The sequence below is a fragment of the Ramularia collo-cygni genome, assembly GCF_900074925.1.
Source record: "Ramularia collo-cygni strain URUG2 genome assembly, contig: RCC_scaffold08, whole genome shotgun sequence".
Classification (NCBI taxonomy): Eukaryota; Fungi; Ascomycota; class Dothideomycetes; order Mycosphaerellales; family Mycosphaerellaceae; genus Ramularia; species Ramularia collo-cygni.
Genome location: NW_019716262.1, coordinates 171036 through 196489, shown reverse-complemented (window position 1 = coordinate 196489; position 25454 = coordinate 171036). Strand labels below are relative to the sequence as shown.

Genomic DNA, 25454 nt, shown 5'->3' with positions numbered 1-25454 from the left:
TTTCGGCTAAATAGCTCACAGATGACCAGCAGGACGCCATTTGATGTTTTCAGACCCGACTCGTTTTACAGTCTAGCAATCTCTTTGCCGCCAAAGTAATCCAAAGTCCAGTACATCATAATCATCGTCTTCCGCCGCCAGCTTCTGGTCCACAATAAATTCTTACTCCTCCATGCCCTCCACGCTCTTGTTCCACTCCAGTCTGGTTGACCTGACACTACACCATCGTGGCCTATAGCTCCGGTTAGCAAGGTTGTGAGAAGAAAAATCCTGCAGTTCCGCTTACCTCCAATGTACGCCACGAGTGGTTTCTGCCCATATACAAATGGCTTCTGTCCGTCTTTCCCCGAATTCAGAGCTTTGACGAGGAACTCCGCCTTTTGGACAGCAACCTCAGCAGTAGTAGGAAGAAACTGCTTCCTGATATCCGCCGCATCGCCAAGAGCATAAACATCCTTCATCGACTCCCAATTACTATCAAGAACATGTAGATACTCATCCGTCATGATCCTCGGCATACCATCGGTTTTGGCAACATCCAGATCATCAACAAGTTTACACTGCTTGTTCCCCGCAGTCCAGATCACCATTCCCGTCCCGATCCTTCCTTCAGACTCGGTCGTAATGCTGTCGTGTTCGACCTTCAAAATCTTCGAATCCGTATAGGTGGTAACGCCTCGTTTCGAGAAACTGTTGATGGAATGTTCACGGAGGGCTTCTTCGAAAGCTCCTAAGATGAAAGGTGCTGCGTCGTGGATGGACATGGTCATCTTGCCGGCTAGGTGAGGGTACAAGAACGCGAAATCCTCATTAAAGAGATCCGACATCTCGGCCGAAATTTCCACACCTGTTGGTCCACCTCCCACGACAACGATGTGGAGAAGGTCGCGTTGCTCTTGTTCGGTGATACCGGGGAGCGAAGCGAGCTCCAAGAGCTGCTTTAGACGGTTTTGGACGCGTTTGGCGTCTGAGACGTTCTTGATGAAGTAGGCGTGTTCTTCGGCTCCGGGAGTGTTGAATGTGTTGGGGATGCATCTTAAGAGTGTTAGATGGAGTGCAATGAGGAAGAGTCTGACCTACCCGGGAGCGAGAATGAGGCGGTCATATGGCACGTCGAAGATTCTGTCACCGCCATCTTCAATGGCACAAACCGAAACACACTTGCATATTCTTTGATCGAAGTCAATGGTGTCAACAATGGCTTTGTAGTAGTTGATTTTCTTGGACTTGTGGCGAATCGGCTCTTCTGCGAGGGAGAAATCGAAGAGACCACAAGCTGCACTCGCCTGGTCCAATTGATTAGTACGTTGATCGATTCGACCCAATGTTGCAACATACCAGAAGAGGCGTATACGGAGAAGTGTCGTTCGGACTGATGACCGATATATCAAACTTCTTGTCGTTCAGCTTCTGGCTGAGATTGAAACCCGCCCAACCCGTTCCAACAATGATGACTTTTTCTCGGCTTTCTGTCATGTTGGTCGTGTTGATGAACAGTTTATGTGGACAGCAATTTCCTCAAGTACAGCTGCTGGAAAGCCAATATTTGCTGGTACCTCGGGACAAATAGGGATGGGAATGACAACGATAACGATGATGATCTCTGGACTGCCCTTTCCTCTTCATCCACAGACACAGACGGCGAGCATGCCGAGGATGCCTGGGAGCCCATGCCTACTTATAAGCATGTGTTGGATGAGAAAGAGAACGTTGCATGACGTGCCTTCCATGCCATTTGCTGGACGCCGGGATGGCAGAGAGCGGGATGTCAAGCTCAAGCATCTTACTTAGTACAGTTCCAAGGGAGCAAGTCCGCTTTCATCCGCACAGCACCGCTGCACAAATGGCAAACATCATCGTCGAGCAAAGCTATTGTTGATGTCGTTGTTGATGTAGATGAAGATGGGAAGTCGCTCGGCAACTTCTCCCCATCAAGGTCGTCGATCAATCAGTCCGAGCGATCAAACGACCCCGCCGATTCATCAAAGCCTCGAAGCTCGTGACAGCGTCACTGCYAGTGAGCAGCAAGACCTCTATCTCGCCTCCATCTTCTCACTCATCTCGTTGTCGTTCAGCCATACGTTGTTGTTGATAACACTTCCGCGTGATTATTCCCTCTCGTATCTTCATATCGCCTCGCAAGACAATCAATATCTTCACACATCGTCATTCACTCTCCTACAGCACTACTCCAACATGTCTACCGAGACGGCATCTCTGCTGACCATTCCCTCTGRGCTCCGTAACTCCATATACATGTTAATCTTCGACGACCCAGAGCTCTACGCATCGACGTCTAAAGAGCTCCCAGACAAAGCCTCCAGCTTCGCAACGGCCCTCGGACTACAATCCATCAAACCCTCAAACGCACGCAGCAAATCCAATGAACTCGACGTCCTACTCACATGTAGGAAGATGTAYGAGGAAGCCAACTTACTCGCCCTCTCACTCACACCCTTTCACATCTCTGGAGAGTGCACCTACCCCGACCTGTTCGACCTACGATCGCGTCCGTTGTCGGCAGCCAGAATCGGTGCGATCCGACATATCACGTTGCGGGCCAGAACCTCGCATCTGAGAGCTCTCAACGAAGCATGGCTGAGTCTCCCATTTGGCCACCCATCCCTCCGACTCGACACGCTCGTCATCATCCCCAGTCGACCTGAAGTCTACGGCGCGGCCTTTGCAGAAATAGCAGATCTCAGCCAAAGCCATACTCTTGCRTACATCTTTTCGGAGACGTTCAAAGGATTGAGGAATGTCAAGTGTGTCGAGGTGAGGAATGAGGGCTGCTTCAACGAGAGCGTATGGAAGCTGGTGTATAAGCAATTGACCTTCCGGCTATGGAGATGGGGAGGTGGGCGGTGTGGTGTGCGGTTCGAGAGCGGGGAGGGCGGGCCTGGCGGGATCGCTGAGCGTTCCAATCAGTGGTTCAGGGCGTGGTATACGGACGATCGCGGAGTGGAGTGTGGTGAGGAGGTTGTCAGGCTAGTGGGCGATACGGGTGAAATCCCAGATCTCAGTATTGCGGGTGTCATGCCTTGAGACGAGATGGCCTGGGTATACTTTCTGAATATGACTCTTTTGTGCTTGCACGTGCTCCTGTTGATGAGTGCGCCGTCCTGTCAAGGATGTGGCACTCCGTCGCTCTTCTTCTTGAGCAATGTCCAGGTCATTGCCCCTACTCGAGAAATATTCTGTCTGCGTTGCCAATGAAGGTATGAAAGTAATGCAGTGGATGAGTTCTAAGTCCTCCCTCCGAAGTAGTTCTCCAAGGTACAGTACTTGCTTGGTGGGGTTAAATTTGAGACGGAACACTTGTGACTCCCAGAATACAAACACAAAGACAACCCACCTTACTTCACTTCCCTCCACCAAATCGCCACGCCGGCAGTCTACACTACACAGTACCGCCATCATGTCTCTCACAAATTGCCGCTTCTACGAGGAGCGATTCCCGGAAATCGACTCGTTCGTCATGGTCAACGTCAAGCAAATCGCAGAAATGGGCGCATACGTCAAATTGCTGGAATACGACAACATCGACGGCATGATCCTCCTCTCCGAACTCTCCCGGCGGCGTATCCGTTCTATCCAGAAGCTCATCCGAGTCGGACGCAATGAGGTCGTGGTCGTGCTCCGAGTGGACAAGGAAAAGGGTTACATTGATCTGTCGAAGCGCAGAGTCAGTCCCGAGGACATCGTCAAGTGTGAGGAACGCTACAACAAGAGCAAAATGGTACATAGCATCATGCGTCATGTTGCGGAGAAGGTCAATGTGCCGATTGAGGAGCTGTACCAGGATATCGCGTGGCCGTTGAACAAGAAGTACGGACATGCGGTCGATGCCTTCAAGCTCTCCATCACCAACCCGGATGTGTGGAATGAGGTGGTCTTCAAGAGCAATGTCATTCGCGACGAGTTGCAGAGCTATATTGGCAAGCGTCTTACTCCACAGCCTACGAAAGTCCGTGCCGATATCGAGGTATGCATGATTTCAATCTTCTTACGCTAGCATTTCTCTAACGTACTCTACAGGTTACTTGCTTCGGATATGAGGGTATTGACGCCGTCAAGCGCGCTCTGCGAATGGCCGAGGCCAAGAGCACCGAGGACACCCAGGTCAAGGTCCGTCTCGTCTCGCCACCACTCTACGTCCTCACATGTACAACCGTCGACAAGAGTAACGGAATTGAGGTACTCGAGGAGGCCATCAAGGAGGTCGAGGCGGCAATCCGTGGCGAGGATGGTACACTCTCTGTGAAGATGGCACCGAAGGCTGTCACCGAAAACGACGACGCGGAGCTCCAGGCACTCATGGACAAGAAGGAGAAGGAGAACCAGGAAGTCAGCGGTGATGAGAGCGGAAGTGAGAGTGACRAAGGCGGCTTGGCTTAGATTCTGTCGGCGAGAGCAGCACGGAAGGCGTACGGCGTTTTCAGTGACAAGGAATGATAGCGTTTGGAGTGCATGTGGAAAAGTATGCGCAGCATATCTTCATGATGAGGGACGCGGTATGAAATGTGGGAAGACCATGTGGCCTGTCAAAATGGTCGAAGTGGAATTAGATCTCGAGCGACATGTGAGCGTGGACGCTTGCAAGGGGGAAAAGTTCACGCCAAGGACTTGAATGAGAAGACAGACGTCTTCAATGCCAACAGTCATGCAATATCCTCACCTCAGTACATTTCTGTCGTGGCCTCAACTCGCCAATTACGGCACAAGCGGTCTTACTCAACATCTCAAGATGAACTGACCATGACCTACCCAGGACTTCTCGCTTTCAACAACGACAATAAAACAACGGATGACAGCAACGCCACGACCGAGAAGACGATTAGATCCAATTCTCCGCGAAGCCGCTGAATTTCGTGCTTCTAGCCGCCCAATCGCAAGCGTCGCTGTCGATTCGCAACATGGAAGAGCCAGCGAGCTTCAATTTCCCCGTTTTATTTGGACACTTTGCGAAGCTTTGGATCGAGCAACGCAGCCTGGAGTTCTGTAGAGTTTCCCATCTTGACCATGGCGTCTCTATCGGTAAGTCCGGATATGTCGACTGCTTCAATGTAGTGGAGGCCTTTATAAAGTCGAGGAAGCTATCCGGCGAGTCACTGCTTCGCTCCGAGTATCTGTTCCACAGCATCGAGAGTGTGGGGTGGGAGACGCCGATGTATTTGAGGGCTGCTAAGGAGCATATACATGTGATTGTGTTGGCATTGACGTTCAACGGCGATGATGGAAGATATGGACGTGGTGTGATGAAAGTGGTTGTAGCATTGTTTTCAAGTAAGAGTCGTCAGGTAAGAGATCAAGGAGAATTTGAGAAGTTAGTGGTGGTGATGCTGACCGGTGCTGGACAGAACGCGAGAGCTGATTGTAAAATCTGTAGATCTGCGGGTCGATACTACTGTCCTGTTGCAAATATCACTGTGCCCACAATTGAGGCAGCGTAGGGCCCGCCAATCCGTGCACTGCAGTTGAGAGCTTTGTGATATTCGGTTACTAGACGGGCGAAATGTGCGTGAGAAGAGCACGGAACTGTAGAGTTCTGATCGTGTGGAGAAGTTGAAGCTCTTGCGAACTATGCGGGAAATCCCTTGATAGAGTATGCCTCTACTGCTGGATCGTAACATGAAAAGAACTCTTAACCTTGACTGCGAGTCAATGGCACTACCGTAGCTCTGAGATCGATTACCTTCGTCCAGTCCGCAGCACAGTGACAGCAAAACAAATTCTAATCCAGAATTACCCCATCGACAACATTAGAGTTCTCTTTAGCAGTGCTTTCTGGCCCCCCAGCTCCAGTTCGTCGTTTAAGCCGTGGTCCAACCCGACGACTTCGTGATTTGCGCGGTGTCTGCTTCTTTTCTCAATTTTCGAGTCTCAGCCGACTCGATCCCGAGACATGGCCTATACACACCCTTCGATCTTCGTCCAGACGTACTACGTGCTTGCGCATAATGCCCGAGGCCTGCGTGGTTGGGTGAGCCAATCGAAGGTACTCCATCGACCGGGTCAAAGGGCGGCCAGCTTCCGTACCATGATTTCGCTGTTGAGAGGGAGGACTTCGTCATCGGGCACAGAGTAGGAAGATTCAGCACAGGAGAAGTTAGGGTGTCGCTGCTATCGAGACCATTCACCAATGTATGCGACGATGCCTCGTAAGCGTGGACTGGTTGGAGCAAACGGACATGGTGTCTCTCAGGCCACACACGCTGTGTCGACTGTCGAGGTTGGAAAACAGATCTTCCAACGACCCGTACGTTCGGCTTCGGTGCTCGGCACGTCCCTAGCTCCCGCCGGCTCCCAATTCCAACGGAGCCGCTGACTTGACTTGACGTCTTCACATACACACGCGAGACATGCTTGACGCGGTTCGGCTTCGACCCACCACATTATCATGTCTTCGGGGCTGGCGGATGCAAGTGCTCGTCTGCCATTTCAACGGCTCTCGCTACTACGACGGCTGCGATTGGACCTGATCGAAGAGGCACGCGATACCCTGAACTTTGGTCAGTTCGCCAAGTTGTCGCCCGACCTGCACTGGCATCAGATCAGCAATCGATGCCCTCATCGGACGCCCACCTGGTTGGGAGTGGGGAAGGTTCTCTGCACATATGTTTCTCGTGCCCTCCCCTCCTGTTGCTCTCCTGGGTCCTTATACGCCGTGGCACTTCTCGTCGTTGCTGTTGGCTCTGATGAGCAGATCCCCAGGCCCAAGCCTGCGATAACATCCAAGTCTTGAACGTACACCTCTCTCTCATCATGCTTACATCCAAGTCCTATTTGGGCTTGCGAGGTCAGGGTCTCTCGCACGCCATTGGAGTGGCAGCTGGGCTGTGCTTTTTGTCAGTATCGCATGCTAATGCCTCTGGAACTGCTTCTGACAAATATCCAGCATCTATGGCTACGGTCAAGGTATATCAAGCGCCTATCTCATCATTGATAGCTTTGGCAAAGAATTTCCTCCCGCACACGCTACTCTGGACACCGGCCTTACACGAGCGGTCACGTCGGGATTTACCATTGCAATCTGGAATTTGGGATGCTTCTGCTCTGCTATCCTCACTGTCTTCATCGGCGACCGTTTGGGACGTAGGAACATGGTTTTCGGTGGTCTCATATTCCTCATCGTAGGAGAGATCATACAATGTTCCGCTTTTAYGTGGGGACAGCTTTTGGCTGGTCGATTCATATCCGGATTTGGTCTGGGATTCAACTGTGCTACAATCCCGGCGTGGCAGGCCGAGTGTACCAAGGCGTATCGGCGAGGTACTGTCCTCATGATCTCTGCTGGAGTCTCGATTGCAGGTGGCATGGCCTTTGCTTATTGGGTTGCATTCGGATTCAGATTCTTGGATCCTAGTACTGCTTCCTGGAGAGTCCCCATCGGTCTCCAGATAATCTGGGCTGTTATGGCTTTTGTCATCATGATTTTCATGCCTGAGAGTCCTCGGTGGTGAGTTTTTACCATGTAAAAGGAGAAAATGGGCGACTGATCCCTTTTCCGTGTTCAGGTTGATTCTCAACGGCCGTGAAGGCGAAGCGCTTGAGGTCCTCTCCGCGCTGAATGATCTCTATATAGACGACAACGAGATTCACCAAGAGTTCCTCCAGATCAAGGATGCAGTCATTGAGATGTCTCAAGGATCATTTACCAACATGTTCCGCATGGGCGATTACCGAGACGGCCACAGGGTGGTACTCGCAGTCGTACTACAGGCCTGTCAGCAGCTCTGCGGGATCAACTTCATGACGCAGTATTTTTCGGCCATGTTCGCGAATCAATATAAATGGATGCCACCATATGCTCCGGCCTGGAACGCAGCGATTCTGGCAGCCGGCGCTGGAACCATCTTCTTCCTAGCGTCCTTCATCTCGGTCTTTTGCATTGATCGCGTAACCGGTCGTCGTGGGTTGATGCTGTTTGGCACCAGTGGAATGCTGTTCTCCATGACTATTCTGACCATCATGCTGTGGAAGAACACTCGTGCCTCGCTCGACGCCGGCACTGCGTTCATTTTCATTTTCACCACGTGCTATGCCATCGGATGGCAGGGTATGAGCTGGATCTACCAAGTCGAGATTGTACCGCTGAGGATCAGAGGACCTGCCAATGCCCTCTCAACAGCCTCCAACTGGCTCGCAAACTTCATCGTTACATTCATTGGACCTGTTGCTTTTACGGCTTTGACGTGGAAGTCATACTTGATCTTCGTCTGCACGTAAGTCATGATTGTTTCAATGCTAGGTTGCAACACAACTGACGCGCGATGCCAGAAATGCCGTAATCCTCCCCATAATTTATTTCCTATATCCCGAAACATCTCTGCGCTGCCTCGAAGAGATGGACTCTATCTTCCACGCGGCCAACTCTTCTCCACACCCCTGGCTGGACGTCAGGAAGATTGCGGTGAATGAGCCACTCTGGTACGGCAAGGATGCGGAGTGCCTTTACGACTACGAGGCCAGTGAGTGGCACCAGCGACACGTGAGATTCTCCGAAGAGGTCAAGAATGATGCCGGCGAGGGCTCAACGTTGCGCCCAAGTAATGAAGGCCAAGCTACCGACAAGATGTCCCATGGCAGTCTCCCAGGCTTATCACCTGAAGAAGACGTTGCTCGACGTACGAGGTTTGGCAGTGGAAGTGAGAGTGACATTACTGCGGTTTCTCGATCTAGGTCGAGCAGTGTGAGTCAAAAGCGATGAGTTCGGGTGTTTAATGCGTGGTATCCAATGTATGTACAAGTATGATGCAAATGATGAGCAACGAAGATTTCGATATGGTGTCAATGTATACTTGGGCCAAACGCAGTCATCAATCTCTCCTTTTTCATTCCAGGTATGCCAGCACCCATGGTCATGGGCCAGACGGGCCGAGAAGGTTGCATGTGACGGAAGTAACGCCGTCATGGCTCATCTGGCGCTAGTGACGACGTGAACTTCCAGGTTGAGCCCTGAACTTGAACTTTGGGAGCTCCAGTCTCCATTTGTCGATGCTCCATCCCCACCACAACACACTGTCGCCGCTCAATAATCATCGACAAGCTTGTGGTGGACAGCCTCCAGCACGTGTGCCGATCAATCCCCAATCCATCATGCAGCAATAGCGAGAACACAGTTGCACAGAGAGACGAGAAGAGAAGAGATGGCAGCCTGGACAACAACCACGGTGGACAAGATGGACACCGAACTGGGAGCACCGTTCTGGACAGCGGACAGCGAGGCGACAGATCCCAGCGGCACGGGTTCTAGCTTTGCGGAATGGGTCGTCATCCTGGCCGGTGTTTCCGCCCTCGTCGCCTGCATCGCGACGGTGGTGTCGATTTTGTTGCAGGCCAAAAACTACCGCAAACCGCTGCTCCAGCGTCATGTCATCCGCATCCTGATCCTCGTCCCCATCTTCTCAATCGCATCGTGGGCCTCGCTCACTTCTCTGCGCGTGGCCTTTTGGGTCGACCCCGTCCGCGACATCTACGAGGCTTTTACCATCTACACCTTCTTCCAGGTCCTCGTCAATTTCCTCGGCGGCGAGCGCAGTCTGATCATCATGATGCACGGTCGTCCGCCCGTTCCGCATCCCTGGCCGATGAACCACGTCTTCGCCAAGGTTGATATCAGTGACCCGCATTCCTTCTTGCAGATCAAGCGTGGTATTTTACAGTATGCCTGGATAAAGCCCATTCTGGCACTCACCWCCATCATCTGCAAGGCCACAGGTACATTTCGCGAGGGTGTCATGGCCGTCAACTCGGGCTACATGTGGACCAGTCTCATCTACAACGTCAGCATCTTCTGGTCGCTGTACGATCTGGCTCTGTTCTGGGTGTGCATGACACATGACTTGCAGCCTTTCCGACCCATGCCCAAATTCCTCTGCATCAAGGGCATCATCTTTGCCAGTTGGTGGCAAGGATTCTTCCTCTCCATCCTCGTCTGGCTGGGTGCCATTCCCAGTATCGACGGCACGGGCTACAACGCGGACAACTTAGCTGCGGCCATTCAGGATGCGCTAATCTGCTTTGAGATGCCCTTCTTCGCCGTGGCTCAGTGGTATGCCTTCAGCTGGAAGGATTACGCTGACAAGACCATCAGCGATGCAAGAATGCCCATTCGATTTGCCTTGCGCGATGCTTTCGGATCGCGAGATCTGATTGAGGATTGCAAGGATACTTGGAACGGGCAGAAGTATGAGTACCGTTACTTTGATGCCGACGATAATGTCATGGCTCATGAAGAGTCCGCGAGTAGGGAGGCACGCATGMGAGAGGGCATGCGTTACGAGAGAAATGGACGGGGTAAGTACTGGGTGCCGGCCGCAACTGAAGTACGCAAGCCTCTCCTGAGCAAGGTCTTACCTCACAGCCATGCGCGGACCATGAGTCCCGGTGGGGGAGGCCATCAGTCTCGATCCACTAGTCGCGGGAAAGGATACGGCACTCATGATGAATACGAGGTGCTAGAGAAAGATCCAGAAGAGGAACGGCTCTACGTCAACGCCCGTGCGCTGGAATTTGGTGATTGGAACTATCCGGTCATCAACACACACTATGCCTCGCGTGAAGATCGTCTATTTGCAGATCCCAACATCATCTCACAGTCTACAAATCGWGCACTGTTGCAGCCAACTAAAGACAACCAGGAGCGAAGGCGATCACGGATCCGTGACATGCGAAAGGACGCACATCAGCACGGGCGACCTAGCACCTCGGACTCTTCTAACAAGAGTGGTGAAGGAGGCAGCGGCAAAGGGAAAGTTTTGAATAAGATCCCAGTTRTCGGCTCCCTTCTTCGACACAATTCCTCCGATACCGCCGTATCATCCACTCACTCCCACAGCTCTCAACTTGTAGATCTCGTCGTCGAAGACCACCAAGCAGAGGAGATAGAACGCGTCCGCGCAAGGAAAGAGGTAAGAGAATGGAGGGCAGCAAGCATGCGGGGAAGATGGGGAGCCCGTCGAGCTTTGCCAGCCCTCGGTGCGCATTGAAGTTTTCTCGGACATTGCTAACCTCCTACCCTTCAATTTAGGGCGGACCCGGCTGGAACAGTATAGCACCGAAGCATTTCGTTAACCTGGCGGCGAATGAGAACGGGGAAGGTGATGAGGAGGAGGAAGAAGTCCGAGAAGGCTACAACCCAGATCGTCCTGAGGAGGGGCTGAACGATGATGGGCATACACTTACGGACCCTTTTACTGTCGGCGATGGGAGCGATGATGACAGGCTCGCGCCAATCCAAGATCGCCACGGGACAGATGAACTAGGGCACGATCAACCCTGGGAGACACGCAAGCTGGATGACGGTAAGGGAAAGGGAAAGGCAAAGGCAACGAGTCCAGTCTACGAGCCCGAGAGGAACGTCTGGAATGATTGATATTGCGTGATGGGTTTTAGCGTCGGAGTTCTRATTCACAGGTCTCTTTGACCTAGATGGGCAGTAACAGTTATGCTCAGATGATGGTATTATTTCTCATTCAGACTCGACAATATTGAAGCGCTTTGCCTCGCATGGAAAGCATTTCATTCATTGCTATCTATCCATGAGATAGCATGTACATCTACACAATATCGAGGCACTCGGGAGTGGCAATGCTGTTAAACCTTTGGCTTTACGTTTCCAGGCCAAGACTCCTTGCAACTCTCCTCGATCCACTTCGCGATGATGGCATTCACCTCGTCCGGCTTCTCCATATAGACCCAGTGGCCGGCGTCCTGCATTATGGTCAGTACCGGAATACGCCTACTATGAAAGGGAACATACCACAGAAGCCTCCGTCAGATTCTTGCTGTACTTCTTCTGGTTATCGGCAGCCGTCGAAGTAACAGTATCGCAAACCGTATCGTACGTGGCTCCAATGAATAGCGTAGGCATCAACAACTCGCCATTATTCGCCGCCTTGTCGAAATAGGCGCGATTCGCAGCATGGCTGGAATACCAAGAGTCCTGTAAAGCTCCATCAGGACTGTTACAGAGAGGGGTTGATGGAGAGAAAGAGATCTTACTGCACCCCAGAAGCCGGTTCGCTCCATAGCTTCCACAACATCATTGTACATTTCCTCGGACTCGAAGACCGTCGCTTCGAGGGGAATGTGCTTCCAGTTTGGATCCGGCTCTGCAATACCTCCGAACCATCCTCCGGCTTCTTTGACGCCAGCCAGGATGGCGGGTTTCCCAACTGAATCAGGTCTGCCCTTGGAGTAACCCGCGCGAAGGAAAGCAGCTGGGTTCTTTTCGAACCAAGCAGTTGCCTTTTCTACGGAGAGTCGAGGCGTCAGCAATGTCTCCGGTTACAAGTCGACGAAAGCTCATGGTAGCCCGTGGTGGATCGCTTCGGGCTATCATATAGGTCCTGAACAACTTACCGAAATCGTCCTCGTAGAACTTCTGGTAGCTCCTAAACATATCATCAACATTGCACGATGTCTTCATATGCGAGCTTCGCACTCACCACTGTCCATAAGGGTGCTTATCTTCGGGGTAGATATCCCTGTTGATGGTCTTGACCAGTTCGTCCAGTCCCTTCTCGATAATGTGAGAGGGAACTGCGAGACCAGCCGCAGCAACACAGCGCTCTGGATAATGCTCCGCGAACGACCAGACTGCTCCGCAGCCCCAGTCGTGACCTAATACATACGTCAGGTATAGCCGAGGAAATAAACGAGAATGGAGTCGCTTGACTCACCGATCCAGATGGCTTTGTCCCGACCGAGATGGTCGATGAGTGCAACCATTCCAAGGTTGATTTGTTCCAGAGAATAGTCTTCTGTGACTTTACGTGCAGTTGATCCTCCGTAGCCTTTTTCAAATCAGTCGTGTCCTACGCTATGTACAAGCAACATCTCTCAAGGCAGACTTACCTGGCATATCGGGAGCTACAGCACGGAAACCAGAGTTGGCGAAAAATTCTAGGGAAACTTTCCAGGTTTTGGCAATCGCTGGCCAACCTGTCACATATTCAGTATTCTGTCTTGCGTTCTGGTTAGAGAGGTTCGTCTAGATTGATGTACCATGGACGAAGATCAATAGAGGTCCATCTTTCGGGCCAGCAGCCAGGTAGGTGGTCTTCTTTTCGGCGTTGGTGGAGTAGGTGAAGCTGTATTCTTCGATTTGAACCATGTTGTCGTTTCTTTCAAGTGGTACGGTTTGAGACATACAAAGTGTGTGGTATTGTAGGAGTCAGTGGACAGTAAAAACATCAGCTCTGTCTTAAAGCCGAGCAAGCTGATCACTAAGCTCAGCTTCCTTACGCACGTATGTATTACGACTTGGCGCTTGTGATACAGCGTAAGCGAGGGTAGTGTATATCAGTAATCATGGCCTATTACAGGGCGAATGGTAGTTGGAAAGTAACGAATTTGACTATATATCCTCACCCGTCAAGTTTTCGTATGAAAGTGGCAGTATGTGGGCCTCCAAGTTCGGTGTCGACTGAAAATGCTTGTCGAAAGGATACATCGGCCGTCGAATATGGTGGTGACCCAGCTGCTCGAGATCCTGATTCACTCCGCCTGGAGTCAACGCCATGATCCAACCCACAGACATGTCGAACAATTCCGGTTGAAGGTATCCAATCTTCACGATGACAATGTCGGCTCCAGCTCTCGCATCGAGATCGAGATTGACAAAGTCGTGTTCATAGTGGTATGGCTTCCTAGAAGGGAAAGGTAKAAGGGTTAGCGATGACTTGGACGATTCCTACGTATCCCACAGCTTGGTTTGCTCGAGAGAAATCTTCGAGCTACCGTGCACGATTTCCGCCCTTTGATTTAGTCACCTGAGCTTGGTGATGATCACAAAAACGCTGCCCACTTGCAGAACAGCTTCTTGCACTGCATGCTTGTCTCCTGATCGCAGGGCATGTACACGGCCAGTCATGGTCACAGGTCCAGAGTGAGTGTTGTCAACCTCAGCCCCTGCTGTGACCGTTACTGTGGATCCTATGCCGGCCTGCATCATAACGTGGACAGCTTCAGGTCCCGGAATGCTCGCATAGATGACTGTTGGGCCGGACCCATCCTGGAACTCCTTTCTTTTGAGAAGCCTCTCTAACGTCCAAGTGACATCACCTGATCCTCCCGCTGTGGGATTATCTCCAGAATCGGAGATGTAGTAAGGACGCTGCGTTGAAGCCAGAGCAGCATCCAGGCACTCCCCGAGTGAGCCTACAGGCGCCACAAACTCGAACTTGTCGTGTGCATCCCAGAAGAGACGGGCGAGGTGCTCGGCTGCTTGTGTGACCGCAGATTCTTTCCAGCCAGTGACCATTACAATTCCGCGATTTCTTCTTTCATCTCCCCACGCATAGCCTGAAACAAACCCACCAGGTCAATAAATGATCAACAGCCTGGGTCATTGTTGTGGAAAAGCTTACCGACCCAGATGGCAGCATCCATAACCCCCTCAAGCTTTTCCACCTCGGAAACAGCAGCGTAGACAGACTTTGCGGGTTCCACCCTAGTTGATGTCTGCTCTCCAGTCAAGAGGATTGGAATCGGAATCCAGGCTTTGAGCGGCAGTCCAGGTCTGCCTCCCTCTAGCATACCTCCAGGGAAGAGCGTGAGAACATTCACCAAATTCCTACACGCCCGCTCTTTGGTCTCCAGCTCATCTTCATGCGGCGCTAAACGGTAGCAGGTAATGAGATCTGTCTGATGGGCGAGCTCTCTTGAGACGTTGCCATGCAAATCCATTGAGGCGGAAACCACTACACCCTTGCCTATCACGGTACGGATCCTTCTCAGCAATTCAGCTTCCACGTCAAGTAGACCTTCAACGTGCATCGCGCCGTGAATATCCAGCCAAAGACCATCCAGCGTTGTTTCTCGAACAATCCCTTCAAGACGTTCCAGCATTTCCGCTGCCAATGTTTCGAATGCATCGCGTGTTACCATTCCTCCTGGCAGAGCATGGCCGGTCAGCGCTCCACGCCAGTCGGCGGACTTTCCAAGATCCGTCCCAGGATGAAGGAAATGGTACTTTTGGATGATTTCATCCCCACGCTTGGGATGGAATGCTGCGGCTTCTGTGCGTGAAGGCGTAAAGGTAGAGTTCTCACAACCCAATCCGGCAATAGCTATGACTGGTTTTGGACCTTTGGCGATGCCCAGGTCATCGTCGCCTAGCAGAGCCCCCTYCATTTGAATCCTCCAGTGTTGTTTTCTGTCGGTGTCTTTGTTGTCTTTGTTGTCTGCGCCGGCAGAACTGCCCGAGAAGCTGCGGCCGGCTAAATGTGGAGCTTATCGTGCTTTCCAATCGAAGAGCTCGCGGGGAGAACTTCCTGGCYGGGTCCCCGCCACTTGAAAACGGATTCAAGACGTATTACTCATTATATACTACTGTGTAAACGTATTATGTACAAGGCGCGTTCACGGGTGCTGATGGCACCCGGTTCAAATGCCGCTGTGCAATGCAAAGTCGTGGGTATCTCCTTCTCTATCACATTAACTGACAAACATCCAAAAAGTGCGTTCAAGCAGGACGGCATCATGGTCGTTTCTTGACATGGCCTTCTGTCGGCGGTGGGCTGGAGATCCATTGCGCCAGCAGTCCTGAGAGGTGAATGACATAGAGCCAAACGCACAGCGCATTCACGAGGGAGTGCATGCGGTAAGCGTACGTCACGCCATACACGGCAGCATAGAGCGCCAATGCAAAGATCATGGTGTTAGTGAGGTGGCGAAAGCTACATGGAAGTTAGCATTGACACACGTCCTAGCCATGCAGAGATACTGACCGATTCGTGACGCGAGGTATCATCGTACTCGTACTCATCATCTCGACCAGCAAGATGTATCCCAGCACAGACATTAGATTATAGCGCGTGGAGAAAGGCATCATCCATTGGACGGCCAGGTTATGTATCCAAACAACCAGCACCGGCATGTTGATTGGTAGTATCCAAAGCATGAACACAAGCATCGAGTGGGCGTAATTGTAAAAGTTGTAATCCTGAGCGGATTGGGTCTCCCGGGCGCTTCTTAATGCTCCGATACACGTCCCGATTTGTACGATGCAGACCACCAGGTATGCAAACTGATATGGCACGACCATGGCGATCATCACGGCGAAGACGCCGATGATAAACAGCCTTGTATTAATAGATAAGCAGCCGGATTTCCTACGTGATGGTTAGCATACGCAGAGCCTACCTAGTCCGCGACAACATACCTTGTGCCATCGACTGGTGAACCGCGAACGCGACTCAGAGCCACTGCCATTAGATGCGTTAAGGTGAGAACAATGTAGTTCATCGCAATGCAGATGCCAACGCTGATTATCGCAAACAGTGGCACCAGAAACCAGAAGAATGGATCYGATGTACCCAGCATGAGGTCGTTCACAGTAAAATCAACCCTCTGTTGCGAGTTTCCTGTCGCTTTGCTAAGCCACTGCCTTGTCCACGTGCCATGATTCGACTTGGAAACGGCGATCGCGAAGAAGGTGAGGGCAATGAAGATCGCGGGCAACGAAGTTCGGATGCACTGGTCCATGCTTTGCGTGAAGCTCATGAAGACGCCAGTAGTGTCGTATACCTTGAATTGCTTGYKCAGCACGAGCGCTATGACTAGCAATGGAAAGGCTGCAAAGACCGTGCGGTACCTCATTACAAGCTTACCCGCACTGCCCAGCACATCGACGTTCAACGACACCTCAACGGTAGAATTACACGTCGGGTCCGTCCACAACTGCAAAGATAGCCCATCGGTTGCGCCACCGGCGAGCGGCGGTGGCATGTACGGAGAGAGCCCATGTACGTTGATGTGGCCACCTTGCGTGTTGACAAAGTACTTGGACTCGTACGGTTCAGCGATGTACTGGCGCAGAAGAGGCGCAAAGCTCTCCTGGTACTGTTGACATGGGCGACGATTGACCTCGAGGCGATATGCAAACAGCGTGGAATGCACCTCTGGAATCTTGATCTCTGTCATCATGGGCCGATTCGCAGGGAGCTTTCGATGCATGCCGCGCATGAGCAGCTGGTGGTGCCCTTTGCTAACTTTGATAGACGACTGCTTAGCATCGCTGAACTCAGCAATGACCCAGCCCGGTGTGTGTTCTTTGGCTTTCTCCAGAACGGCAATGAACTGGTAGTCTGAGATCGTAGACAGATCGTACTGCAGATAGGAGAAGGGCCGAGCGTTGTCGAACGCGTTGATACTCTCATTGGTCGATGCAGGGAGAAGCGAGACGTCCTGAGCGGCGCTTTTGCATGCGAGTCTAGTGGATCCCGCAGCGCCGCCGGTCGAGTCCAGATTTATGGCGTATGATAGGACCGAGAAGCCTGTGGGTGGAGGCGTGACACTGCAGAGCAACACGGACAATGCCCCGTCTTCATCTCCTCCGTCCAAAGCCTGATCTGTGAGCAGCGTGAACTTGCTGCCTTGCCCAAAGGGCTGCGCGGGAATGGGCATCACGTGCGCTTTGATCGTACCAGCGTCTCCGAGATGTCGCAGCACAAGGCGCTGACCATGTGACATGATCGTGGTTGAGCTGTGCTCCAGGGTCAGGAATGTCGTGGGCTCGTGCTCAAGCTGTGCCTTTTCMACGACAGGCTCCATACCAGTCAGTAGTCGTTTCCGCATGGCACGAATGCGCTCTGGCTGAGGCCGTGTCTGTGAGGGCCGTCGCACATCAAGCACATCGAATATAGCCCTCACCAGTGCCTTCCGAAATTGGTCGCACCACATTATTGCCAAATGGTCCATGCCAGTCCATACACGCGGAATGCTTGATGTGAATACCGTGAAGCCATGGGTGTCTGGTACGAGGGATGTGAGGCTCGTGTACTCTGATGGGATCATCGTGTCCAATCCGCCCCCAGCAACGGAGACAAGAGTCACATCGTCCAGCGGATTCTTGCCTTCATTACGTTCAGAATAAGATTCTCTCCAGAAGGTGTTGATCCAGTTGTACGTCGAAATCATGGCGGCGTCGAACGATACGGGCGGGCGCGCGTGAGGTGCAGACAGGGTGACGATCGTGTTTATTGTGTTTGCCTGGTAGTTCGGCATGCTGAGCATAGTCCTCGCAACCACTCCTCCCATWGAGTGGCCCAACACTATGACAGACGTAGGATTCGGCAGGCCGGGCTCACGAAACGAACGCTGTGGGCTGTGGTAGAGCTCAAGGATGTATGCGACGGCTTCGTTGAGGTACTCCGCTTGGTCTAGCAGCGTGTGTCCGTGGAATGCGATCAGCTCCTCGTTAAAGTCCACGGTGAAGAAGTCCAACGGCCTCTTCCCACCATCAATCGCGGCCATGTCTTCGCGGAGCTCATCGTGAAAGTAGCGGGCTGCCTCTGCCGCTATCGGGCGTACTTGCTTGTAGCTTCCTGCATTGCCCGGAATGAATACTACCGGTATCCCCTTGACCCGTACGTCCTCGTCAACGCCACGCTCGCGATAGAGATAGAGCGAGTATTTGCTGCCAAAGCGAGTGTGTTCAGTGTCGAAATCAGGAAACGGATCGAATCGCGGCATCATGTAGGACATGGCGCATCCTTTGGGATCCTGCTGAAAGTTCAAGAACGAGTGTACGATAGCAAACAGAATCGCAATCGCGCTTATGCTGGTTGCGAGGGTCAACAGCGAACATCGCCAGGGACTTCTTAAATGTGCGGCCTGGCGCCGCAGATGATCTGCTATAGGATCCGGTATGCATTTGGTGGGTATGTGCTGGTCTTCCTCCAGCGATATTTTGCCTAATGCAGGACTTGTAATCGTCGTCCGTTGCCAGGAAGAAGGGCTTCTCGATGTCCCGTCGACCACAGTCGACACCTTCATTTCCTTCCCCTGCCTTTCCGGCGGTCGCAATGACTGCCTGGTCACGCGGGCGGAGCCCTTGCTGGTCATCTGGGGGGACGTTTCGRCCGGCTTTTTCTTGTCGGCGACGACGCGAACAGGGGGCGCAGACTGGACGGTGTCGCAGTCCTCATCTTCGCCGGAGCCGGACGGGCGTCTCCTCATTGAACGCTCTACACGCGCGCGACCTGTCCAAGCATCCAGGACGAGACGAGCAGCAGGCGGTGGAAGCGGCGACGACGATGATGGCGTGGCGGAACGGAATGGAGGGGGTGGACGTGCTCCTGCTCGCCTTCTGCGCAGAAGTGTTGGCGGCACACCCAAAGACCAAAACAAGCCTCCCAGCGGGATCCGGTGGAGAAAGTCTCGGGTCGGATACCAACTATGCCACACACGGACCACCCCAGACGACCTGATAACAACCCCGCGGTGGTGTGTATGCAGACACCAATGGCACGCGATTGCGTCTGGGTGGAAAGCGTGCGACAATGATAGGAATATCGAGTGCAACCACAAAATCTTGCTGGGGCATTGGAAGGCACAGGTAGAGGTACTTTGTCTCCTTATAGCACTAGAACGATGCTAATCGCATGTGACGTCTAAACTCTATTGGCGACGAGATTGCGGTAGAGCTACATATACGTCAAGGAAAAATGGGATTACATGTGGAGGGTGTGTGCCTCKCATTGCTATGCCACTTGAAGTATTCGTGTTGTTGTCATCAACAGAGGCGAGTCCCAAAGTACAATTTGACATTAAAAGTTGCACAGAAACTACAATAGCGCCACCTCATGCTTGCCATGCTTGCGACCAACGCGCCAAGTCGAGGAACGCGCGGAGCGCGGAGCTACTACAGTACCTACCCACCTGTTCTAACTTCTCATGCAGGAAGCCGCCGAAGCTCTTCCATTTGCCGCATGTACCCAAGTGCCGCCTGTTCCGCCACTGCGGTGTACTCCGTACGAGGGGCAATTCCATTGTTAGCTAGGGAGTGGATTTGTGTAGGAGGGAGGGTACGGTGTATCAGAGGTTTCCTGCGTTATTGATTGGTGCGAGATGTGTTTGATACATCACTCTGATGTTGGCCCTCTCTTTCCGTTCATCGAACATTACCAAGCACGGGGCCAGCTTTGACCTGCGGGTTGAACCTGCGCTGCCACTTCTCCCTCCTCGCTGCCTCTCGCCCAAGCTTCTTCCTCTCTCCTTGGATCCGATTAAGGCGTCCCCGCGCACCGTGTCTTATTTTCGTGATTTGATCCGCGGCTCGTCCCATGGTCAAGTCTCCTACCCGAAGCTTCTCGCCTTCTTGACGCGATCTGTTCAAGAAAGCGAGTTGCTTCTCTGAAGCTGGACCCTTCCGCCATGGCGCACTCTTGGAGACAAAGTGCAGGGGGAAGATGGTCATAGCGAATGTATCTGCAGCGTGGACCGCATGCTCAAATTGCGGAGATTTTCCGACTTGTCGTGGCCGGGCAAATGGTGACTTCGAAGTGGCCTCCGATGGTAGTCTGGCAGTGTACATGACTGTGTACTGGCTGGAATCCTCGTTCTTGACGATGGTCAAAAACGCGCCGTCCCTGTTGCAGACCATGTAGCGACTCTCATCGATCTGTACCCAGGCTAGCTGTGATATTGCTCGGATATGGCGTTCACCAGTGCTATCGCCAATCAAATCGTTGATGTTGTCGTAATCCGTGAATGTCACCTGGCCTGTCATTACTTGAGCAAGACCTGTTTGGCTGGGAGGAGCCAAAGCTTCAACTTCTCTTTGCCTCTCAATCTCTCTCCTTTCACGAATGCTAGCCATGTGTCGGGGATCGGCAGCTTCCAAGAGTGTGCCAGCCTCTAGACCGAAGAGCGTGGGCGTAGTGACAATCCCGACTTCCAACGAAGTCACCATATCGATGACATGGCAATTTTCCTTTCCAGGGTATTTCCGCAGGCCTCTCCCGATCATCTGGACCAAGAGATTTCGGGATTGAGTTGGCCGTGCGAGTATGATGCAGTCGATGTTGGGAATGTCGGTTCCTTCCGTGAATATCCCACAATTCAGAAGCACTGGGTATTTGCCCGCTTTGAAAGCGTCTAATCTTTCTGTTCGAACTTTTGCATGAGTGTCGCTCGTCACAAACCGGGCATCGATACCATGCTGACGGAAAGCCGCTGTCAGGCTCGCTACATGAGCCAGATCGACACAGAACACCAACGTTGACTTTCTAGAAGCGGCCTTTTCCAGCCACGCTCTCACAGTGATGGTGTTGATTTCGTCTTTGTTGACAGCTTCGGCAAGTTCCTTCGTCCGAAAGTCTCCAGCGCGAGACTTCACGTTGGACAAGTCAACACCAGAGCGGACTGAGGTGAAGATCACTCCGGCCAAGTGATTCCCTTCAATCATATCGACGTAGTCCCTAGCAGCTATCAGCGAAATATCTATTGCCTAGCTTACATCACTTACTTATGGTACACGATGTGATCAATGGCCGCGTTGAGTCCCACACCATCATGCCTGGAAAAGGTCGCTGATACACCGACAAGAGCCGCAGCACCCAAGTCATCCTTGTCTGTCAATTTGAAATGCCGCAAAACATCCAGGTGACGCCGTGCCACGATATGATGTGCCTCATCAACGATTATGAGCTTGAACTTGGCTGGGTCGTAGCGCATTAGGCGGTCTCCAGATGTTATACTCTGAACAGACGCTACAGTGATGTCCGCAAGACCGGATGCGTGCTGGGAGGCCATTTCGATATCGACCGTCTTCTCTGGGTACAAATTCCGGCAATGCTTCGCAGCTTGCTCCACCAACTCCTTCCGGTGAGCGAGTATGAGGGTTTGCGTGGCATCGGGAAGAGGTGATCGCACCTCGTCAATTAGATGACTGAATATGACCTATATTGAATCAAACTCGACTCTGATGACAGGACATGTATCTGGTGCGTACCGTTTTACCGCTTCCAGTGGCGAGAGATAGCCCAAGTCGCTTCTCACCCCTGGCAAGATACTCGAGAACGGCATCGATGCTCGCCTTCTGGTATGGTCGAAGCTCGACCTTTTGCGGCGCGTTCTCCTGATAGAACAAGGGGGCATTGGTGAATCGTCGTTGGCATGCAAAGGCCCGGAGAGGCCTCGCAAGTAAATACTTTCGAAAAGGTCGCCAAATTCGTGGCGAAGCTGAAAGACCTACATCTTTCAAGATGGCTGCCAGCCGCATGGGAACTTCTACTCGGCTTGCAGATGCAGATGCCAGATTATTGATCGACGCGTCGCAACGTGTTGATTGCAACCGACTTTAGGTAGACGCAGGTCACGATATCGAATTGGGTTAGCGTCATTCTCCATTACACCACCTCTTGCGCATAAACTTACTTCCATCATCCTACCAACTTTCAGCATGGCTGATGATAGCTCAGAAGACGACTATATTGCCAGCGGCGAGGACGAGTATTCCTCGTCGCCAAGCGAGAATGCGCCTCCGAACGCGCCTTCGGCCCAATACCGCAGGACTCATCCTTATCCGAAGCCAAACCAGAAGCCCATAAGAGGATATCTTAGCAAGGCTTATCGAGACCTCCTGAACACAGAGATTGAGGACGTCAACGCTCGCAATCGGAAGCCTGGGTTAGACGCGTCTCACGTTGGCGCTTCGCGATGGACGTCTCGAGAAAAGGACGCTCTATTCCAATGTTTGGCTTCACGTAGTCCTGACGATCTGCCAGCTTTAGGGCGAGCTGTCTGCACGAAAAGTGAGCCAGAAATCCGCGCATATCTCCTTTTGTTGCAAGCAGGTGTAATTTCACAAGATTCCAAGCAAGTCAACCTGCAGAAGAAGAATGTGCCCCTACACGAAGAGATCCCTGCTGCTGCTGAGATTTCCCCAGAAGGCGAGCACGTTCTGGATCTCGCAGCAGATGCACTTGCTGTCCATGTCGAGAAACACATACATCAGCAACAACGTGACAGATTTGGCGATGAGTGGCTTGTCGATGCAGACGTAGCGGAGCGTATGGACGTGCTGCAGGACCAGAACCGACCCGATGCTGACATAAATGCGATTGGCTTGCCTGAAGCAGACGGAATGGGCTCGGGGGCTGCCCATAGCGGTACAGTATCACATGCTACGTTTGAATCTATCCTGCGTCCCTCGGCCTTTCTCCAGCTGTCTCGGAACCTTTACATGAACAACAGTGAGGACGACAATCTCAATTGGCACCACGTTGATTCAATGTCTACAGATCCGATGGAGCCGGCACTTTTCCGTACTGCGCTGGAGGACTTTCGCCAGATTACTGTTAGCATCACGCGGCGCATAGTGCAGGCAACTATATTCCAGGCAACATCACGATTGAGGGCAGAGGATGCCAGTCGTAAGGATTGGAGTCCGCTTGGCGCAATTCGAGAAGTCGACGTTCGGACTGCAGTCGACTTTCTCCACATGCCCTGCGACAGCAAGCGGTACTGGGCGACCGCAGCCCGTAGATGTAGGGTGGGTGTGTTCAGCGACTCCAAAAAGTATGCTGATGGAAGGCCCTCCACTAAAAGTGGCCATCTCTTGACCTACGAAGAGGTCGAGAGCGAACTCGGCTTGCCTAGGCCCAAAGATTCGGGGCTCCGCAAGGACTCCGATACCGACATCCTTGATGAGGATGATTTTCTGGACATGGATGATAGCGATCTATTCACTGAAGAGGAGCACGCGGTGTCATCAGACGAACTACCGCAGGAATCCGAAGGGCCAGCTCCAACCAAGATAACGAGGAAGCGTAAGCGAGCTCTGAGTCCCAGATCCTCCCTTCGCGCCGAAACCACTCATTTGAACGCCATCGATGAAGCTGCCAGCATGCGGGATGAGAAGCGTCTTTGGGAGCTCCTAAGGCTTGATCCTCCCGAGCACATATCCAGGGATCGAGAGACGCATTTAAGCCTCAATAATGCGAAGCCGCGAGCCGAAATCGGCGCAAACTGGCGCAGACATCTTGATTATGAGGCCGAATGGGAGCAAATAGGCGGGGTACCAGCAGCAAAGCGGTTCAAGTGTATGAATGCTCTTGGACAGGCTGGGAGAACGAGAAGAGAGACGCTTTCGAACATTCTGCGAAGACGACTTGAAACGACATGCGGACAGGACGGCAAGTCACATGACGCAGTAAACCACGGACGACACGATGACGATGGCGATGGCAGCGAAGCAGGTTTGGGAACTGTTGCGTTGTCTGAGGGTGGCAGCACGGAGGGGAGTGGATGAAAGCACCCATACAGCGTCATCAAAGGGACACGGCGAGCTAAGATGTGTGAAGTGGCGACGTTTGTCGTTTTCTCTGCCTTGTACGTGGCCTGTCTCGCATGGTGTCGCGGTGCAATTTTCAGAACCCCAGATCACGCTTCTGTGCAGCGTTCTGACTCTCAAGATTGAAGCATGTCACCGGGAGGCGGCCCGCGGCCCATTGGTACCTCGCTCCACACGACAGCGGTGGCATCTGCATTGACTGTACAGGCCGGGCACAGATCGTGCCAAACAGGATTTTGCGTACGCAGGCCACCTATAGATTCCTGCCGTTCTGCCCTCGTTCGAAACCTAGTCTTGACTCAAATGCGGAGTTGAGAAGCTGGAGATCTACAATACCTTCAAGTACAGGCATTTCTCAAAGACAGCGATCATGAACGTTGCCGATCAGACGACGATGCCCGAGAAAGAGGCCCCACWGCGCAGCAGCTACGCCGGTGTTGTTCATGTTGGCGGTGAGCACTCTACGCTATGCCTATGAGCAGCGAACTCTCCGCTACATGCCGCTGATGACTGCTGTAGAGCACCACCGTGGTAGCGACCCTCAGTTGAGGAGTTCGCCAGATATTGAAGAGTCCGACGGCGGCGAAGTTACGCAATACGCCAAGGGAGGTCCTGAGGTGTCAAAGCTTGACCACGAAAACACTCACGACGACGCCGTCGCTGAAGGAATTCAAGACTCAAGTTTGCTTCCCCGAAGCGGTGAGCCTGGAAGCAAAGGTGGCCTCAAGGGTTGGATTAGCAGCAAGCTTTCCGGAGGCAGCAAAGTGGAGAAACACGAAGGCGAAATGCTCAAAAGCGATCAAGAACACTCTGGTTCAGGAAATTCAGGAGAAGGATATGGCACTTATGGTAGTGACGTTGATGCCATGGATGAGCCCGCCACCGACTCTGGAGCAGCTGTTCGCTCTGTCAGCGAAGGGCCCGTCCCTTCGTTCAGCATGCAGCCACTGATTAAGGAGCCTGAGCGTCCGCACACAGGCGACTCGCAAGACTCGCAAGACTCGCAGGGCCTTTGAGCGTTGACGCTTGATTGTGAGATAGGTAAGCACGGCTGGGCCGTTCTCGACGTATGAATACACAAAAGACAATAACAAGACGGATTTTACCTCGTTGGTGATTGAGACCTGCCTCGTTTTCATGCCCTCCTCCGTAGTCTAGGGTTAGGGTTTGGGTAGCACCCTCTTTTCACGTTTGCCGCAATATGGAGTTTAGAAGGTTAGGTCTTATTTATATATATAAAGAAAATTCCGGTTTATTCTTAGAGAGAAATATGCAGTTTTAGGGTTGTGTCCAAATGTCCAAGATTGTGAATACTCCGCTTTCACAGGGAACAAATGGTTATAGACAAAATTGAAGGGGGTCAAAT

General features: G+C 52.4%; 13 protein-coding genes; 7 read left to right on the top strand and 6 right to left on the bottom strand.

Moving 5' to 3' along the window:
- Positions 1 to 65: 65 nt before the first annotated feature.
- RCC_05613 (related to NADH-dehydrogenase (ubiquinone)) lies at positions 66 to 1476 on the bottom strand (the record flags this gene model as incomplete). XM_023770880.1 has 4 exons in its annotated part: positions 66 to 232; positions 287 to 1035; positions 1081 to 1286; positions 1339 to 1476. 4 exons carry the CDS (start codon positions 1474 to 1476, stop codon positions 66 to 68), a joined length of 1260 nt encoding a protein of 419 aa, XP_023626648.1.
- A 720-nt stretch (positions 1477 to 2196) lies between these two features.
- On the top strand, positions 2197 to 3045 carry RCC_05612 (uncharacterized protein; the record flags this gene model as incomplete). Its single annotated transcript, XM_023770879.1, has 1 exon — positions 2197 to 3045. The coding sequence occupies one exon, from the start codon at positions 2197 to 2199 to the stop codon at positions 3043 to 3045; it is 849 nt and encodes a 282-aa protein (XP_023626647.1).
- A 373-nt stretch (positions 3046 to 3418) lies between these two features.
- RCC_05611 (probable eukaryotic translation initiation factor 2 subunit alpha) lies at positions 3419 to 4398 on the top strand (the record flags this gene model as incomplete). XM_023770878.1 has 2 exons in its annotated part: positions 3419 to 3985; positions 4039 to 4398. The coding sequence occupies 2 exons, from the start codon at positions 3419 to 3421 to the stop codon at positions 4396 to 4398; spliced, it is 927 nt and encodes a 308-aa protein (XP_023626646.1).
- Positions 4399 to 4521: 123 nt separating this feature from the next.
- On the top strand, positions 4522 to 4866 carry RCC_05610 (uncharacterized protein; the record flags this gene model as incomplete). Its single annotated transcript, XM_023770877.1, has 1 exon — positions 4522 to 4866. One exon carries the CDS (start codon positions 4522 to 4524, stop codon positions 4864 to 4866), a length of 345 nt encoding a protein of 114 aa, XP_023626645.1.
- Positions 4867 to 5734: 868 nt separating this feature from the next.
- Positions 5735 to 6042, bottom strand: RCC_05609 (uncharacterized protein; the record flags this gene model as incomplete). XM_023770876.1 has 3 exons in its annotated part: positions 5735 to 5857; positions 5921 to 5971; positions 6040 to 6042. 3 exons carry the CDS (start codon positions 6040 to 6042, stop codon positions 5735 to 5737), a joined length of 177 nt encoding a protein of 58 aa, XP_023626644.1.
- A 723-nt stretch (positions 6043 to 6765) lies between these two features.
- RCC_05608 (related to MFS monosaccharide transporter) lies at positions 6766 to 8710 on the top strand (the record flags this gene model as incomplete). XM_023770875.1 has 4 exons in its annotated part: positions 6766 to 6848; positions 6899 to 7459; positions 7518 to 8225; positions 8281 to 8710. 4 exons carry the CDS (start codon positions 6766 to 6768, stop codon positions 8708 to 8710), a joined length of 1782 nt encoding a protein of 593 aa, XP_023626643.1.
- A 439-nt stretch (positions 8711 to 9149) lies between these two features.
- RCC_05607 (related to transmembrane protein 34) lies at positions 9150 to 11377 on the top strand (the record flags this gene model as incomplete). XM_023770874.1 has 2 exons in its annotated part: positions 9150 to 10913; positions 11033 to 11377. The coding sequence occupies 2 exons, from the start codon at positions 9150 to 9152 to the stop codon at positions 11375 to 11377; spliced, it is 2109 nt and encodes a 702-aa protein (XP_023626642.1).
- A 221-nt stretch (positions 11378 to 11598) lies between these two features.
- On the bottom strand, positions 11599 to 13120 carry RCC_05606 (uncharacterized protein; the record flags this gene model as incomplete). XM_023770873.1 has 8 exons in its annotated part: positions 11599 to 11715; positions 11765 to 11947; positions 12007 to 12257; positions 12367 to 12398; positions 12453 to 12627; positions 12687 to 12800; positions 12862 to 12948; positions 13012 to 13120. The coding sequence occupies 8 exons, from the start codon at positions 13118 to 13120 to the stop codon at positions 11599 to 11601; spliced, it is 1068 nt and encodes a 355-aa protein (XP_023626641.1).
- A 654-nt stretch (positions 13121 to 13774) lies between these two features.
- On the bottom strand, positions 13775 to 15141 carry RCC_05605 (uncharacterized protein; the record flags this gene model as incomplete). XM_023770872.1 has 2 exons in its annotated part: positions 13775 to 14310; positions 14376 to 15141. The coding sequence occupies 2 exons, from the start codon at positions 15139 to 15141 to the stop codon at positions 13775 to 13777; spliced, it is 1302 nt and encodes a 433-aa protein (XP_023626640.1).
- Positions 15142 to 15487: 346 nt separating this feature from the next.
- Positions 15488 to 18969, bottom strand: RCC_05604 (related to sphingosine-1-phosphate lyase; the record flags this gene model as incomplete). XM_023770871.1 has 3 exons in its annotated part: positions 15488 to 15686; positions 15738 to 16121; positions 16172 to 18969. The coding sequence occupies 3 exons, from the start codon at positions 18967 to 18969 to the stop codon at positions 15488 to 15490; spliced, it is 3381 nt and encodes a 1126-aa protein (XP_023626639.1).
- Positions 18970 to 19903: 934 nt separating this feature from the next.
- RCC_05603 (related to 51.5 kDa protein) lies at positions 19904 to 22015 on the bottom strand (the record flags this gene model as incomplete). XM_023770870.1 has 3 exons in its annotated part: positions 19904 to 21212; positions 21260 to 21693; positions 21746 to 22015. 3 exons carry the CDS (start codon positions 22013 to 22015, stop codon positions 19904 to 19906), a joined length of 2013 nt encoding a protein of 670 aa, XP_023626638.1.
- A 180-nt stretch (positions 22016 to 22195) lies between these two features.
- Positions 22196 to 24046, top strand: RCC_05602 (uncharacterized protein; the record flags this gene model as incomplete). The annotated part of the gene is made up of 1 exon (XM_023770869.1): positions 22196 to 24046. One exon carries the CDS (start codon positions 22196 to 22198, stop codon positions 24044 to 24046), a length of 1851 nt encoding a protein of 616 aa, XP_023626637.1.
- A 485-nt stretch (positions 24047 to 24531) lies between these two features.
- Positions 24532 to 25104, top strand: RCC_05601 (uncharacterized protein; the record flags this gene model as incomplete). Its single annotated transcript, XM_023770868.1, has 1 exon — positions 24532 to 25104. One exon carries the CDS (start codon positions 24532 to 24534, stop codon positions 25102 to 25104), a length of 573 nt encoding a protein of 190 aa, XP_023626636.1.
- Between the last annotated feature and the right edge of the window lie 350 nt (positions 25105 to 25454).